The sequence below is a fragment of the Pezoporus occidentalis genome, unplaced genomic scaffold, assembly GCF_034315485.1.
Source record: "Pezoporus occidentalis ecotype Australia unplaced genomic scaffold, CSIRO_AGI_Poc_V1 ctg16, whole genome shotgun sequence".
NCBI classification, from domain to species: domain Eukaryota; kingdom Metazoa; phylum Chordata; class Aves; order Psittaciformes; family Psittacidae; genus Pezoporus; species Pezoporus occidentalis.
The window spans coordinates 8234414-8250357 of record NW_026913425.1 but is presented as its reverse complement, the minus strand read 5'-3'; the positions used below and the strand labels follow the sequence as shown (position 1 = coordinate 8250357).

At 41.3% G+C, this 15944-nt stretch overlaps 1 protein-coding gene across 3 annotated transcripts in view; it reads right to left on the bottom strand.

Moving 5' to 3' along the window:
* Positions 1-736: 736 nt before the first annotated feature.
* The window catches only part of LOC134160488 (programmed cell death 1 ligand 1-like), an 88997-nt gene continuing 73789 nt past the window's right edge, over positions 737-15944 (bottom strand). Inside the window, exons 1-9 of one of the 3 annotated variants that reach the window (XM_062612559.1) lie at positions 10934-11104; positions 10682-10728; positions 8529-8597; positions 7505-7858; positions 6701-6982; positions 5353-5463; positions 3529-3579; positions 2413-2478; positions 737-1367 (exon numbers count right to left, since the gene is read on the bottom strand). In XM_062612559.1, coding sequence (XP_062468543.1) covers positions 1345-1367; positions 2413-2478; positions 3529-3579; positions 5353-5463; positions 6701-6982; positions 7505-7858; positions 8529-8597; positions 10682-10728; positions 10934-10968 — 1038 coding nt within the window. In that variant the 5' untranslated portion in view covers positions 10969-11104 and the 3' untranslated portion in view covers positions 737-1344. Of the gene's footprint in view, positions 1368-2412; positions 2479-3528; positions 3580-5352; positions 5464-6700; positions 6983-7504; positions 7859-8528; positions 8600-10681; positions 10729-10933; positions 11105-15944 lie in introns of those variants that run through there. The other 2 variants (XM_062612560.1, XM_062612561.1) reach the window with 2 other exon arrangements.

Genomic DNA, 15944 nt, shown 5'->3' with positions numbered 1-15944 from the left:
GCAAAATGCACCCTGCTGAAGCAGTCTGTGCTAGTTTCCTGCTGGATTTCATTTTCTAGATATCCAGAAACACTGAAGTAGCATATAAAAATTGTTAACTGAAGGAAATAATCTTATTAGAAATCTGGTGGTAACTACATTTTTTTATGTTAAGGTAGAAAGGATTTCCTTTTACCTAGTTCTCATTATCTAAACATGTCATATTTTCAGTTAGGTGTGTATTCTCCCTCTGTTGTAAGTGGAAAGTAATTGCGCAAAACAACTCATGGCACTAGAGGAAGAGTGTGTGAGCCTGTCAGCCTGTATTCATAAAAATGAAGGCTGGAGATATAGCTTATTCTAAAAGCCTAATTTGTAAAATTAGATTAGACAAATTTTGGTTTGCATATCAGAGAAATATGAAGTAGAGCTTTTGATATCATGTTATCCATCACACATCCCGCTTGTCTAAAGAAGTAGCAAAATTCCAAGCTTCCTATCAACTACTCAGGAATCCAAGCACTGGCATTTTGGATGGTAAGGTTCAGATAGGGAATTTAAAAAAAATATTTACATTGCTTTATTTCATTACCTTACTCATCTGATATACAGCACTGTCACAGAAACTTACCTTTCCTCCTGCTGGGAAAATATAAATGTAACAGTTCCCGCTGTCCAGTGGAGCTTGTTGAAGACATCAGCTTTCATTCCATGGAACTAAGCATGCACTAGTAACATTGGCTTGCAAAGGCTGATAATAATTAAAAGGAGCAGACTTTTCACTTTTACTTTAATATGCAAATAGCTGTTGCAGTCTCAAAGAGGAAGTAGAAAATGAAGAGGTTGTCTGGAAGGGGAATTGCGTGATGATATGAAACTACGTTTGTGTATTGCTGAGAGTCAGTGGTTTTTTCACAAATGGCCCTTATATTTCCAAAGCCATTCTTGCACTCCAGGAATAAATAAAAATTGGCCATCTCCTTCAGTGGCACTCAGACTGTGGCCTCAAAAAGCATGTTGGGAAGCAGGGGTAAGGGGGAGGGAGGGGGGAACAAAACAAAACAAACAAACCAAAAAAACCCAGAAGATGCCCTATTCAAGAAGTAAATATGAAATTCATTATGATCATAAAGTGCTTTATCTTAGAGATATTTTTTACTAAAAGTGCATAAATTTAAGAAAGCAGAAACTCCAAGGACTTTTCACATTATAACAATTGCAGTTTTTTCTGAGTTACAACATGAAAGAATATTGCCATTACAGAATAAAACAAAAAAAAATGAATATCCCCCTTAATAGACAGGACACAGGACATCTGAGCTGTCAAACTTTCACCAGAGAGGAAAAGATCTTCCCCTACTTTCTTTAGGTCTTCTCAATTTGTATATCTGTAAAAGGAAGAATTGTATGAAAAATAGCAAACTACATGCTATTGGATTTACAAATTACAATAGTAAATGAAATCACAGAACATTTCGTGGTGTTGGGGACGATTTCCTGGAGTTTGGAAGTACTAAAAAATTTTCTTTCATTGTCAAAATTAAAGATCTAAAATTAAATTAATTAAAAGGTCAAATAGAAAAAGTATATGATCATGGTAGTAAACAAAGTGCTAGTTCAAACACACTGGTTGGAAATGCTCTCTAGGAAATTGAGTGAAATTGCTGTGTCTTAGGTCCCCTGTTGTTTTAAAATCTTCAAGTTTTCCAGGTACATTCAGGGCTCTATCTGTCTGTTGGTATCCATAGCAGCATATCCTTGGGCCCTAAGTCTTTGACTTGGAGATCTATACCTGCGGGACCAGCAGGCTTACCTTTGTGTATATTTACTACAGTAAAACGTAGCAGGGAAGGATTCAGGATGTAATTAATGTAAGTGCTTTAGGAGTCAGCAAGTACATGAAAGAAAAACCTCAATAACTTCACCCTTAGTATACCCTTAATAACTTCACCATACTGTGGTTCCATACCACAGTATGTTTAAGAGATTTCACAGATTTGGTCATTTATCTCGCTCATGCTTTGCTAAGACAGAATCTCATGGCTTGAGACTTGCGTAAGTGGCCATGATGGGTTAAGTTCTCCCTCCCTATTGCTGTCAGTGCTGCTTCAGTTATGCTGGCACAACTGTTTCTGTAGCAAAAGTGTGAGCTAGAGAAAAGACTAATTTGGATTGTTATGTATCTCCACACCACATTTTCCTTCACATAGCTTTTCTTTTTAAAATTAGTTATCTGATATAAGTCCCAGTACACAATGAATTAGGATAGTGATTTTGTACGAAAGAGAATAAGAGGCTGTAATTCTCTTGAAGGCTCTATCTGTTGAAACAAGGGACTAAACAAAATAGCCATGAATCAAGGCTCTGATGACCATGGATGATATATGCTGTGTGCAATTTACTATTATTTTCCCCTTTATTATTTATACTTACATTTCAGCTCTTTGCCTTCAAAAGAAGCATCTCTGTAGTCATGTGTATCTGTATCTTTTGACAGCTCTTTAAACAAAAGACATACATATGGATAACAGTCAGTGTAGCTTAAAGTTTTTGTGTAGTAATAAATCTTAGTTAACAGCTGCTGTCTCAGGCCATCCAGGAACTACGTGACTTAAATACAGATCAGGAGAAGAGACTAACACTAGATGTTGTGTCCATTTGGGGCAAGTATTCTTAAGAGAGGTTTTCTTAGGAAAACCCCCAACTGCCAGTATGAGCTAAGTTTCACACAGCAGTTTAATTTGAAGTGGTCTCCCAATAAAACCATAAAACAAATTTAAAACAAACAAAACAAACAACCAACCCCCAAAAATAACAACCAACCAAACGACATCCCCCCAAAATAACCCAACAAAATAACCCCAACCAGGCAAGAGCCATCATTAGAGAAACCTGAATGATTTTGTTCTCTTCTCCCCCCTGTAAATATTAACTCTCTGCACCCTTTCCTCTATTTCTCACTGTCATGGTGGTAGTGGCCATTCACTGAGCTTTGCTTTTAGCAAGTAGCATCGGTACCTCAACATGAGGAAAAGTAAACTGTTAAGGAAGCTAAAGCTTCTTCCTGCGTTTCAACATAACCAAATGCACTGTCCTCAGTGTTGCGACAAACACCCCCCAAATGTATACCATGATACATAGTGTGAAAACATAGGATGATGCCACTGTGGCTCAAACTGCAGCATAGAATCTGCACACCAGGATGTGCTGCCATCCTGCAGTACATATTCCAGGTAGCATGTCCCATACTATCACAGACAAAACACAGCACACCACTCTGTCCTTTTCTTGTGCACATCAGAACTGCATCTACTCCTGGAACAAGTATGCTTTCATCTCACTTTTTCCTTTCAAGAGGTTAACATAGTAATGAAAAGCCATTCTTCAACTGTAACTTATTGTTGAATTTATAGTTACGAATTGAAAGTAGAAAGCAAAGTGAAAGTTGAATGTAAATTGCATTTGGTTGACACCATTTACAAAGTCAATTCTCAAGCAATTATTTCCACAAGAATCACAGTCAGTTGGGTTTATGCCATATGAACATACCTGCTGTTGCTGAATTAGCCACAGGTGCTCTGTGGTCCTTATTTACTCTAGCTGAAAGAAAATAAGAATTATCAAAATGAAAACAAAATACTTATTTTCGATCTAATGGGGGTTTAACCACACTGGTGGGAAGGGCACATTTAGCTTAGTATAATCACTGGTTCTCAAAAGACTCAATTTTCTCAAAGACTAACATATATTCTTCAGTGCCCCCAGCTTATCAGTTTCCTTTCCAATTTCCTTTCCTTGTTCCTAAGTCAGAACTCCATTGATACACTAACATCACTGGAAAATATTTGTTCAAATGGTTTCCCATGGTATATATTCACCCAGAATTTGAATGGATTGGGCAACAGGAAACAAGAATGGGATCACCTTCTCGGTGCTTTCTGAGTGAGGAAAAAGCCTGTTTTTCAGGGAGGTTCTGTTCCTAAAAAGTCACTTGTCCAGTCATATAGGACAGCCTGGGTTTTAAAATAAAAACCTGTTACTACTACTTTAGCTTCTGAATCAACTAGCCATTTGACATGCACAGATATATAACATAACCATGATAATCATATACATCATGACATGTATATACATACTCATGTCTGTATACACACCAACAATAAATATTACTCAAGCAATGTAGGAAACTTCTGACCCTCACTGAAATCCCCAGTGGGAATCTTCTGAGAAGTCAACAATTCTGCTGTCCTTTCTTCCACTTTCATGTTCTGCTCCTATTCCTATCATGATCTTAGGACAAGTATATTCTTATACATGCAGGGTTATCTACAGGCCTTCTGCAGCCTGCTAATATCACCTGCAAGCCTATTAAACTTACAAGCATTTTGCACAGGACACATTTCCATAGCACCAAGAGAGGAGATGAGTTGGAACAAACAAAACCAAAAAAAACCAAAACCAACCCACACACAAAAAAACACTCTAGTGCCCTGTCTGCTCCATCAAAAGGAGCGTGACCAACAGGTGGAAGAAGGTGAGTCTTCTCTACTCTGCTCTCGTGGGACCCCACCTGCAGTGCTGTGTACAGTTTTGGGGGCCCTAACACAAGAGGAATGTGGACCTGCTAAAGTGAGGCCAGAGGAGGCCATGAAGATGATCGGAGGGCTGGAGCATCTCTCCTATGGAGACAGGATGAGAGAGCTGGGCTTGTTCAGCCTGGAGAAGAAAAGGCTCCAGGGAGACATTTGAGCAGCCCTCCAGTACCTAAAGGAGGCCTAAAGAAATCTGGAGAGAGCATGTAGTGGAGGGGAGATTTAGATTAGACATTAGGAAAACATTCTTCACTATTAGGGCAGTGAGACACTGGCACAGGTTGCCCAGAGAAGTGGAGGATGCCTCATTCCTGGAAGTGTTCAAGGTGAGGTTGGATGGGGCTTGGAGCAACCTAGTCTAGTGGAAGGTGTCCCTGCCTATGGCAGGGCAGGTGGAACTAGATGATCTCTAAGGTCCCTTCCAACCCAAACCATTCTATGATTGTGTGAAACTTCCATTTCCAGCATGAGCATAAGCTATACTTTGATGTTTGAATAGACTAGACACTGATCTTATTATTCTACATCATTACTCATAACAAAAATTAATAGAGATGCATGGGTAAGTGGTTTGTGAGGAGGTGACAACCTCGTCCACTCTGCTAATTTAACAAAGTATTTAACAAAGTAAGATAAAGAAATAAACAATGTGGTAAAAAAAAAGTCTAGTGTTTTCAGGATGAAGACCTAAGGAAGACTTGTATTATCTCATCCCACCTTTGCAAGGATGAATTAACAGATTTATGATAGCTGAGGGACACTAAATGAATAATTTTAATACCTTTTCTTATGCAGAGCATAAATAGAGGCACTGATCCAGAGAAGGCAGTCACAACGAGAAATGCCCCAACAAATCGTCTGCTCTCAGGCCACAGAACAGCATCAGCTGAATCTTTGAGAAAAACAAGTGGGGGAATATATTACATACTTCCATAAACTTCTCCCTTTTCCTTTTATTTTCACCATATTATTTTTACTATAAGCAGTCTGGACACGATAACAACACTTTACATTGTGTCTAAGGTGAGATGTGACAGTACACTTGATCATATTTCATCCCAATCAAGATAAAAACAGTCAGAACATATTAATATTAACCTTTGTTTCCTGCATTCTATGCGATAGTGCCTTTGATTCCCATTAGGAATCCTGTATGTCACCAAGGCACAAAATGTTATATCCAGCTTAGTTTCCTGTCAGTACTGCAGGAAGGAGCTGACTGAGAAAGAGAACAGAGAGTCTCTTTCATGTGGTAAAGCTCTTAATACAAAGTGTAAGTGGTCTCCTTGAATCCCAGAGGCATTTCTTGTTAAAACCAAACTTGCCTGCTCACCATTTATTGAAAGGGTGACTTGGCTTTCTCACTGTCAGCTGCCAGTTTCCACCCCTTTCCAGTCCCAGAAAGTGTGCCAGCAGAAGCATCTTTAAAACTTCATGTGAACAGGACCAGGGAAATGAATTTACCAAGTTACAGTCTGATAAAAAGAAACACTGTTTTTCAGTTGGATTGGGTTTCCTGCCTGGTTGAAAGCCTGTGCAAGCAGATCAGGGTAGACTGAAGATACTAAAAGACTAACCAAAAGCAAAAGTAGTAGGGGTGGTACCCAGTTAAAAAGTCTAGTGAGAAATTCTATTGGTCATCTCCATTCATGCATCTTCCTTCAATCCAGACTTTATGAGGGGAAAAAAAAAAGAAAGAAAAGTCTATGTACAGTTTGTGAAATGTAAGTATGCTTGAAACAAAGGTTGTGGTTGCAGGAAAAGACCATACTGTTCAAATTAATTTGAGTTAGCAGCAAAACAGAACATTCTTGGAAGGAGTGTTTAATTTATATGGGAGGGTTTCAAGGCTCTAAGCTATATGCTTCTCAAATAATAGACCTTTTTTAACACTCAGACTCAATTTTCACAAAAGATCACGCAAAATTCCTCTCCCTGAACTCTTTCCACACATGCATGATTAGTGTGTTACTATAGTGTAAGTGTACACTAGTAGGAAAACTTAATAACATAGGTATTTCTTTTTAGCGTTTGAAAATTAGGTAGGACAGAGAAACTAGTCATGGCTGATTTAACTGGGACAAAATGATATGAAGTGTATTACCACAAATGAAATCTAGAAATGTTACCTGTTATGTGTAAAATGGCAGATGTATTTTCTTGCAGCTCTTTATTCCAGAATATACAGTAAAAAATCTCATCAGTTCTACTTTCGATGGTAAGGGTGCTTGTCACACGATACAGCTGGTCACTTCCAGTTTCATAACTCGTGTTTGCCTTGTCAGTCAAATCTTCGTATTCTCTGTTTTGCCATATCACTTCAGCTTGTGGGTGTCCTTCTGACTGGCATGTCAACTTCCATTTGTTGTCTCCTGTGCTCACCACTCTTTGAGTTATAGTCCTATAGGGAGCTAAACAAATGGAAGACAATGATTACTAGTAGGAAGCTAGAAGAACAGCATGTGTTAGAAAGACACCTTTTCTTTATCCTCAGCCCCTGGGTCAAGTTTCTGTACATCAGCTTGGATTTTGTAAATAATACCCAACAGGAAAAGCAAATATCACTACTATGTGTCTCCATAGTAACTGGAGGTACAGGATGTATTACAATTTTAACACTGTTTAGAAAATTGTATCAGCTTTCTGGTCTTTGTCCTGTCTAAATGGTTTTGCAACACCATTCCTCTTATGTCATTACGGAAAACAAAGGACAAAACATGGATTCAACTTAGACAGAAACACAAGCTATACAGAATATGGATTCAACCTAGATAAACCTACAAAGTTATACAGCTGCACAAGGGCTATGAGGTGGCTCCTGTCTCTGACAAAGTTTCTTTAAATGCTAAGCCAGACTTGTCTTACTTCAGGGATTCTTCTGAAATATTTTAACCATATCAGTAGCATTGAACCTCCTGCAGTAGCACACTCACCCTTTACTTTCAGATTGATTGTCTTGTAGTCAGCTCCCCCGTAGCCAATAACACACTGGTAAAACCCTGCATCTCTGAGCTTCACATCAGTGATCTGAAGGAGAGACTGTCCCAGTTTCAGATTCTCTTTCAACAATCTTATTCTTCCCTTAAAGTCACTGTGCTGACTTCTGAAGTCTTCCTCTCCTTTGAGAAGTACGTAAACCTGCTTCTTTAACTCATCTTTCTTTTCCCAGCTGACACTTAAATCTCTAAACTTTAACTTCCCATTCACTGGAAATGTGCATTCCATGGTCACATTGTTCCCATGTTCCACAATGTAGAGTGACTGGGGAGCTTCAACTGTGAATAAAGCTTAAAAACAAAATTTGGAACAAAACATATTTTTTCAGTTACAGGCCTAATCTTCTAAGTCATGTCTTTCTATACACATGGACATTTTAAGGACCAAAAGTATCTGCCCTGTTCAGAAAAGTTAAACATTTTTGCATGCACTTGCCCCAAGACTGGTACAGCCTATAAATAGGCTATTTATACCTGCAGACACCTGCTTTGCACGCAAAGCACTGAGATCCTGTACTAAAAGTAGGTGACAGTGCCTGCACAGCCCCTCAGCTGTTGTTTTCAGGACACTGTAACAGCCAGTTGCTAGTGCCTCCAATGGGAATGTTCTGGTCATATAAATGTCAACTGTTTTTACACATAATGTTAAAAAACACATGACAATTTTCAGGTTTGAAAGTGCCAATAAAACCTTTGTGTAATGCAAATGGTACCCTGCCAGAAATAGTGTCTATGCGAAGTACCAACAGGAATTTCAACCAGGCCCTGTACCAAAGCACATGTATTAAGCACACATACTTAGTTTATTGTAAAAGCACGCTAAGACCTTCTTATTTTAAACATTAAGAAAAAAATAAATAAATGCTGGTGCCTGAAGGAAAACTGAAGAATTAAAATTTCTGTGCTTATACATGGAAAAGAAACAAAGAGTTCTACAGCTTCTTATGGCTCAACCTCTTACCATTTAGGAAATGCCAGTAGAATAAAAATATATACAGAAGCATAAGCTTTTCCATGATGTAGGTAGAACCTAAAATGATAAAATAATAGACAAATATAAGTATCTGCTCATTTTGTAGCTTGCACTGCAAAACACACTTTTCAGTCATTCCACACAAGGAGCTGGACAAAAGGCACCGAATTCCAGCTGAAAATATGACTAAATTGCACTTTTAACTACAGCAGATTACCAGGCAGAAAGTTTCCTGTGTGGGTACATGCAGGAAGAACAACTAATTTTATGCACTTGGTTGTGACAAAATACATGCATCTGTCAGTAAGTAAGTACTCACAAATGTCCAGTCATTCCCCTAAACTAGCAGGGAGTATTGCTCCTGCTAGGAGGAGAATGGAGGAGTTTTCTGCACGCATTCAATGGAAGAAATACAACTTAATTCTTCCCCGTCTGTTTGCCTCAGTTTAACATGTCAATACGTTTCATAACTCCTGGTCCCCTAGTACTTATCACAGGGCTCATGAAGTCATGTGTTGTGAACAGAATTCATGTGGTAATGAGTATTTACACAATACTTAATACATTAATACTTAATGAGTATTTACACAATAGTGCCTTTGTAAAACAGTGACAAAGTCAGCCTAGAAACAAAATCTGTTTTCTTGAATTCCTGCTGCTTTACCTCTGAATATGTAAATTATTTCAGTTTTCTGTCAGAAGTTTTTCCCCTCTTTATTGACACATTATTTTATACTCCTACACAATACTTTAACACTGTAAAACACTGACTCATGTCAATTCATACAGTTAACCTTCACAGGCCCGCCCACTGCACTTGCTAAGTGTGTATTTAAAGTCACAACAATACTAGTATCAAACACTGCCATCATTTTTCAATTTACTGTCAAGAAAAATTCAAACTTGCTGTAATGAAAGTCTTCCGTGACAGGCAACTTTATCTACATGAAGTCCTCATCTTGGGTACCCAAACAACCACAACAATAAGGAAACATTGCCTTCAACTGTTTTCTAGTCATAGTTTCAGCATTGCATATGAAATTAGGCAACTGTAATAACAGTTATACTTCCTAACTGATAAAATTCTTTCTGGACTGTGACTCTTACCATTTTTTGTACAACATTTTCTCTTTCTTTCTCTGATTGTCAACTTCAAGATTATAATAAAGTAACAATATGGTCCTGAATCATAAGACATATGTACCTTTGTACTGTTGTGGTTTAAGGGAATTGGACTCCGCATAAGAATTTGATTCAAGCTACTTTTACCCTCAGATTGCTGCTGCCTGATCCCAGTAGGTTTGCAGAAGGCAGTACAAAGAGCTAAGAAAGGGAGTAAATCTAATACAGGTTTTTATGCAGGCATGAGCAATTAAAAAAAGGTGTTCTGCTAATAGGGACAGAAAAATGCAAATAAGATCCTCACAATGAAAGATTTGTTTCATTGATAAATAAATCACAGGCTTCTTAATGTGGTTAGCTACCCAATTCACCCCTTAGTCACAAGTGATGTTTTTAAAAGCACTAGCAAGCTGCTACCTAATCCTCTGGTTACCTGAGGGTTTCCAGAGATACGCACACGAGAGTGCCTCCATCATGATTCCAGTCTGAGTAACAAGCAGTCCACAGCACCAACCAAGCACCAAAGTAAAACTTCTCAAACAAAGCAGAGGCATACTTATCTCACAAATGTGTTCTCATCATCCTTACTCTAGAAGCAAGCCTGCAGAAAAGCAAGCCACTGAAACTAATGGGTATAGGTGCATACTTCCCTGTGCTCCCCACAAAAGAAAGATCAGAGTTGTAGCATGCTGAGGCCCAAAATACTAGTTTTTTTGAAGTAGAAGCTGTAGCTGAGAGACTGCTCAGAGCAAATAGCCTGTGCACTACAATCACAGGAAGATACCCACAACCATGCATGCAACCCCTACACTTTTTTTGTCAGGAAATCTGAATGTCGGTATGAACTCCAAGAGAGGTTCTGATTAACTCCTGGAAGATACATGACAACAAGTAAGGTTTTACAGTTCTAAGACCCATGCTTGTATCCTACAATTGCTGAACTGTAATTTGCGTGCTTTCTTCCACTGTAGAGAAAAACATGCCTTACTACACACAAAAGAAGCATGGCTATTACTTACAAAATTTCTCAAGACTGAGAAAATCGGCTGCTGTACTCAATTTTTCACTTTCAGAGAGAAAAATAGTAGGTCCAGGTCAAATCCAGACGCACATGAAGAAACCTGCTGCAATAACCATTACAGACCCTTCTGTTTCACCCTGAGCAGAAGGATTCCTTGTCTGGATTGGTTGAAGCAGGTCAAGATGTAGATGCCAATCAAAAACCTTTTCCAAAGCTGCAATCGTCTCATCATTTTTTATATCGATCCTACCTCAACGTCCCTTCTCTTCTGCCAGCTTCTGACATCTATGGCAAACACAGTTCTATAAAAGCAAAAAGATATTCACTGGGAAAAAATATTTTTCAGTATCGCTCTTGTATGTTTACCTTACAATAAAATGAAGAAGGCAGGAAAACAAGAACTATTTGCCCCAAAACTTCTTGTGACAGAATTTAAATGTTGATATAACTCCACCCACTTCTTTAGGACACTTCCCCATTACTGGAAAATTCCCCATGACGGAAAATTCTTTATTGCTAACAGTGGTTTGCTTTAACCAGAGACAGAAATGTTGGGAAAATCAGTATATAAAATGTCACAGGCATTTTAAGAAACATGTCATCTGATCAAAGATATATGTGAGCAACAGTCCTTGGAACACCAGTAGCAAGAAGTCACCCACCTACACAAACTCAGGTTCCCTGCAGTATTAATCTAAGCCAGTGACAAACAGGTGCTAACAATGACTAAAAATATCTACACAATTGACTCACATCTGCAAAGGCCATAAGTAGGAATAATGGCAAGAGTATTACCCACCCTTCTACAGTAAGAATGACATTATCTCCTCAAGATTTTAGCACAACGAAAGCCCCTTGCCCTGCTGCTGCGTAGTGTGAGCGCAGTTGTTAAGCCTATGCATTAGCTTACCAAAAATAAAGAGCACTCTTTTTCTTGATTCTAGAAGCCATTCCAGAATACAGGAAAAAAAACAAAACAACCGCACCCAAATATTAGAAGCCAAAGGATATACTTACATTAACTTCAGAACCGCAGTGGCATAACCTAGTCAACAGCACAAAATACAACTTTACGTTTCAGTGTAAGTTCACCTACTTACATTGTCTTCGTGTATCTCAAAAAAGAATTGACATTCTCGGAAGAGCTGAAATACTGTGAAATGACCACTTAAAAGTGTTCAGGAAGTAATTTCTTCTTTGCACTTAGCAGCCCACTCACAGTACCTGTCATGGAAGCAAAAACACGTAATGCACAAAATTGGTAAGAGTTAACCTTTTTGCTCAGTATGTGGGAGTAATATGGAGACAGTGGTGTATGAAGTTGCTGAATGTAGCATTTAGGTTCTAATAATCTGAAACTACCTTAGCAGGTTGAGGGGGTGGATTTCTGCAATAGGCAACACTGAAGAAACGTTAATTTCTGCTGATTTCTTCTGTGCTTAAAAACAGGTTTAGTGATATTTTCCTCAGAAAAAAAAAAAAAAGAAAAAGAAAACTGAAATAAATTTGTAAAAGTGACTGTGAGACCACAGAAGCCACTGACGTAGCTAGCTTTCCATGCCACGAACTGAGTTTCCTCTTTTTAATTGCTTGGCCGAGGTCACAGGGTTACTCTTTACATGTAAGCATTCAGTAGAAAATAAAAGACCAGGACAGATTATTGGTTTGGATGGTTTTCTTCTGTTCTTGGGGGGCTTTTTTATGTGCACACACACACGTCTGTGCACACGTTTTGTTTTACCTCTTCTGCAAGAGATTTCCCAGCCAAAAACGTCGGCACCGCCTGCTCTTAAGCAAAATGCTTGGAGCCGCGCTCAGAGAGCAGGCTCCCGGAGGGCCTCCGGCAGCTGCCTGAGCCGCGGGCCCTCACGGCCGAAGGAACTGCGTGCGGAACCGCGACAGCCTCCTGTCGCCCGCAGCACCTCGCCAGGTGAGCCCGGGGCCGGTCGCCTCCCCGTCACAGGGGGGGAAGCACTCGCTCCCGGAGACGGGGACTCGGGGAGTGGTGGGGAGAGAACGTCCCCGCTGGCCCCCAGCCCGCCTCCCCCCTACCTGGCGGACCCCCGCGGCGCTGCGTACCGCTGCTCCTCGCGGCTGCTCCCAGGGGCGGCCCCCGGCGGCTGCCGATGGAGCCCTGTGGAGCAGCGGCCCCGCAGCAGCTCGCTCCGCCGCCTCCGTTGACCCGGTGCGGTGGACGCCGAGCAGGGCTTTCCGCCACCGTCCCCTCTGCGGATCTGTAGGCTGCTGCAGCGCCGGGAACTGCTGCGGCGCCCTGCTCCCGGCCTCGCGTTCACCGACGGTTGAGCCCAGTGGGGCGGGCAGCTCTCCCGGGACACTACTCCCGAAAGACGCTGGCTTTCGGGAAACAAAACCAAACCCTAATGGCTGCTTTCCTTCTCAGGAGTTTTTGTTTCACTTTTGCTTTTTAAAGAAAGTTTGTGTCATGTGTGAAAACATATCCTACCCTTGCCTTGCATGGTGAGATCTACTTTTAGTGGAGGAAGATGTGTGTCAGAAGACTGGAAATCTGAGATGCTTAGGGGAGGAACCAAAGGTTCCAAAGGGAAAGAAAGAGACAGATCTAAGTGATTTTGGGAGGAGCAAGTTTGAGACAATAGAGGGATAAGTGGATTAGAAGGACCAGTTGCAGATAAATAGTTGCTGGTAGATGCACTTGGCCATGCCCTGTGCCCAGTTAGTGCAATCTATCCTCTCATCTTGTTAAATTGCTTTCTGACTGTTTTCATGGGTGAGTGACTCTTTTTTCTTCTTTTATTGTTTTGGGGGAGGTATACTGGCGTCTGCCAGAAGCTGGGGTTAAGCCATGGGTCACAGGACCCATTTGTCCATGGTGCAGCAACTAGACACTGAAGTGAGTGGACTTAAGTGCCAGCAACTGGAGCAAAACATCAGCTGTAGAAGCCCCTGTGTCTGCGGTGGCAGCAGCTGGAGTGGGAGCACAGGCCAGAGGGACCCAGTGCCTGATGCTGGCAGCTGTGGAGGCCTGGGTGACACCAAGCACCAGCCCCTGGCATGTGGAACATGGGGATCAAAGGCCTTTATTCTCAAAGTCTGGATCAAGAGGGTATGTGAGTGTGAGCAGAGGTCCAGCTGGATGGGCTGGTACATGTGTGTGGTGGCCTGGGATATATAGCTGGTACATATGGTGATGGTGGTCTCTGTAGGCAAGAGCACAAGAGGAGATGGAACCCTATTGCGTAGACCAAGGGAGTCACAGGCAGCTGCTGGAGAGATCATGGGGACTGGGGAGTCTCTAGGGAAGAGACCCCTTGGAGCTGTGGGTGTGCATATTCTCTAAGGCAAAGACCATGAGGGTTTGGTACCTGGGAAGCAAGAGAGTTTTGGTGGAGGAGGGGATGTTTATGCACACAAGGCAGGTGTGAGTACAGCAACTGGAGAGGGGCTGCAGATCTCATGGCCTCATGTGTCTGTAAGCTGGGCTAGGAGACTGAGATCCAGGTGCAGCTACTGTGCAATCTGAATGGCTGAGCACAGTGGCAGGAGGAATCCACCGTGTACCTAGGTAAATACATTGCCACCAGCAGAATTCTGTCCTGCTCAGCCAGAGGGATGAAGCTGTTGATGCTGTTTGGGCAAGTACTCCATGTGTCTGTCTGTGTCATCTGTTTGGTTGGCCTTATATATATATGTATGTATGCAATGAGATGTATACATGAGTTCTGTATGTGTGTATGCCTAAGGGGAATACATGCTCAGCTTATACTTGCTGGATCTGTGGGCAAGAGGCTGTGGCAGCCTCACTTCCCTTGGGCTTTCAAATCTGCCTGATGCCCTTGATATACAGAACAGAATGGAGCACCATTCAGTCAGAATGACAGCACCAACTGCTATTCCAATTCTCTGAGTGCTGGGTACCTTTCAAAACAAAAGACAGAGCTAAATTTGGAATGCAGTAGCTGGAATGCTTTACTGTGTTCTGCTATATGATCTGAACATTATTTATGCACTTACCTGCAAATTTACTACTGAATTTATGCATGTGAAAACTACTAGTTGTAGTTGAAAATTATGTATCATTTTCTCTGCAGAAATTCATCTTCTCACCTGTCGTGGTTTAAACCCAGTCAGGTAATTCGTTCGCTCACTTCCCCCCCTTTTCTTGCCCTCCCCCTGCTCTCGGAGGGACGGAGAGGAAAATCGAAAAGAATGCAACTCCCACGGGTTGAGATAAGAACAGTTTCGTAACTAAGGTATAACACAGATCACTACTGCTACCACCAGTGATAATAATGATAAAAGAAATAACAAGGGAAGAGAATACAACACCTCATCACCAGCTGACCGATAACTAGCCCCCCAAGCCCGACCAAGAACCGACAGATACCTCCTCCAACCCTGCCGTCTCCCAGCCCTTCCGGCTCACTCCCAGTTACATCCTGGGCATGACGTGCTGTGGTATGGAATACCTCTTTGGTCAGTTTGGGTCAGGTGTCCTGTCTCTGCTTCCTCCTGGCTCCCCCTCCTCCCTGGCAGAGCATGAGGCTCATAAAGTCCTTGGCCAAACCAAAATATCCTTGTTATCAGCTCTGTTCCCGAGCTGAAAGTCAAAACACTGCACTGCACCAGCTACCACGAAGGGGAAAAATGACTGCTACTGCTGAACCCAGGACACACCTTTGTTCCTGTTGTTGGCCTGCTGACTTCATGAATGATGTCTATATCAACCTTAATACACACCCTGCTCTGTTACTGGTGTAGAGTTTTAGTTGCTTAGTTCCCCCATAGCTCAGCTTATGAAGAACACAGGTACAATCTTGGCCAGCCCAGTCAGAACTTTTACATATTGTAGAGGGGGACAAAGTTCCCATGGTGCATATGAAGAATTTGCTGGGGAAGATAGTCTGGGTTATTCCTGCTTCAGGTAAAGGCAAACCCACTCGTGGGATTGCTTTTGCTCAGGGACCTGGATATACTTGGATGGGAAAATAATCCAAATCCTGCTACTGCTGAACCCAGGACAACTTTATTGCTGAATCTGACGTTAGAGACAAGTCTGAGTGGCTGCAATGCGTGACTTACTGACACTAGTTCCATTTTCCATATGGAAATGGAATATGGAAACATTTTCCGTATTGGAAACTAAATGCAGCTTGCAACATAGTACAACTGCATCCTTCCTGAGGCTTCTGGAGCACAGCAAAGCAGCTTTGGATAGCCATATCTGACTTTGCCACACATCTCACCTGTTTTTAAACAAGTACCTCAACAGAACTGTATAA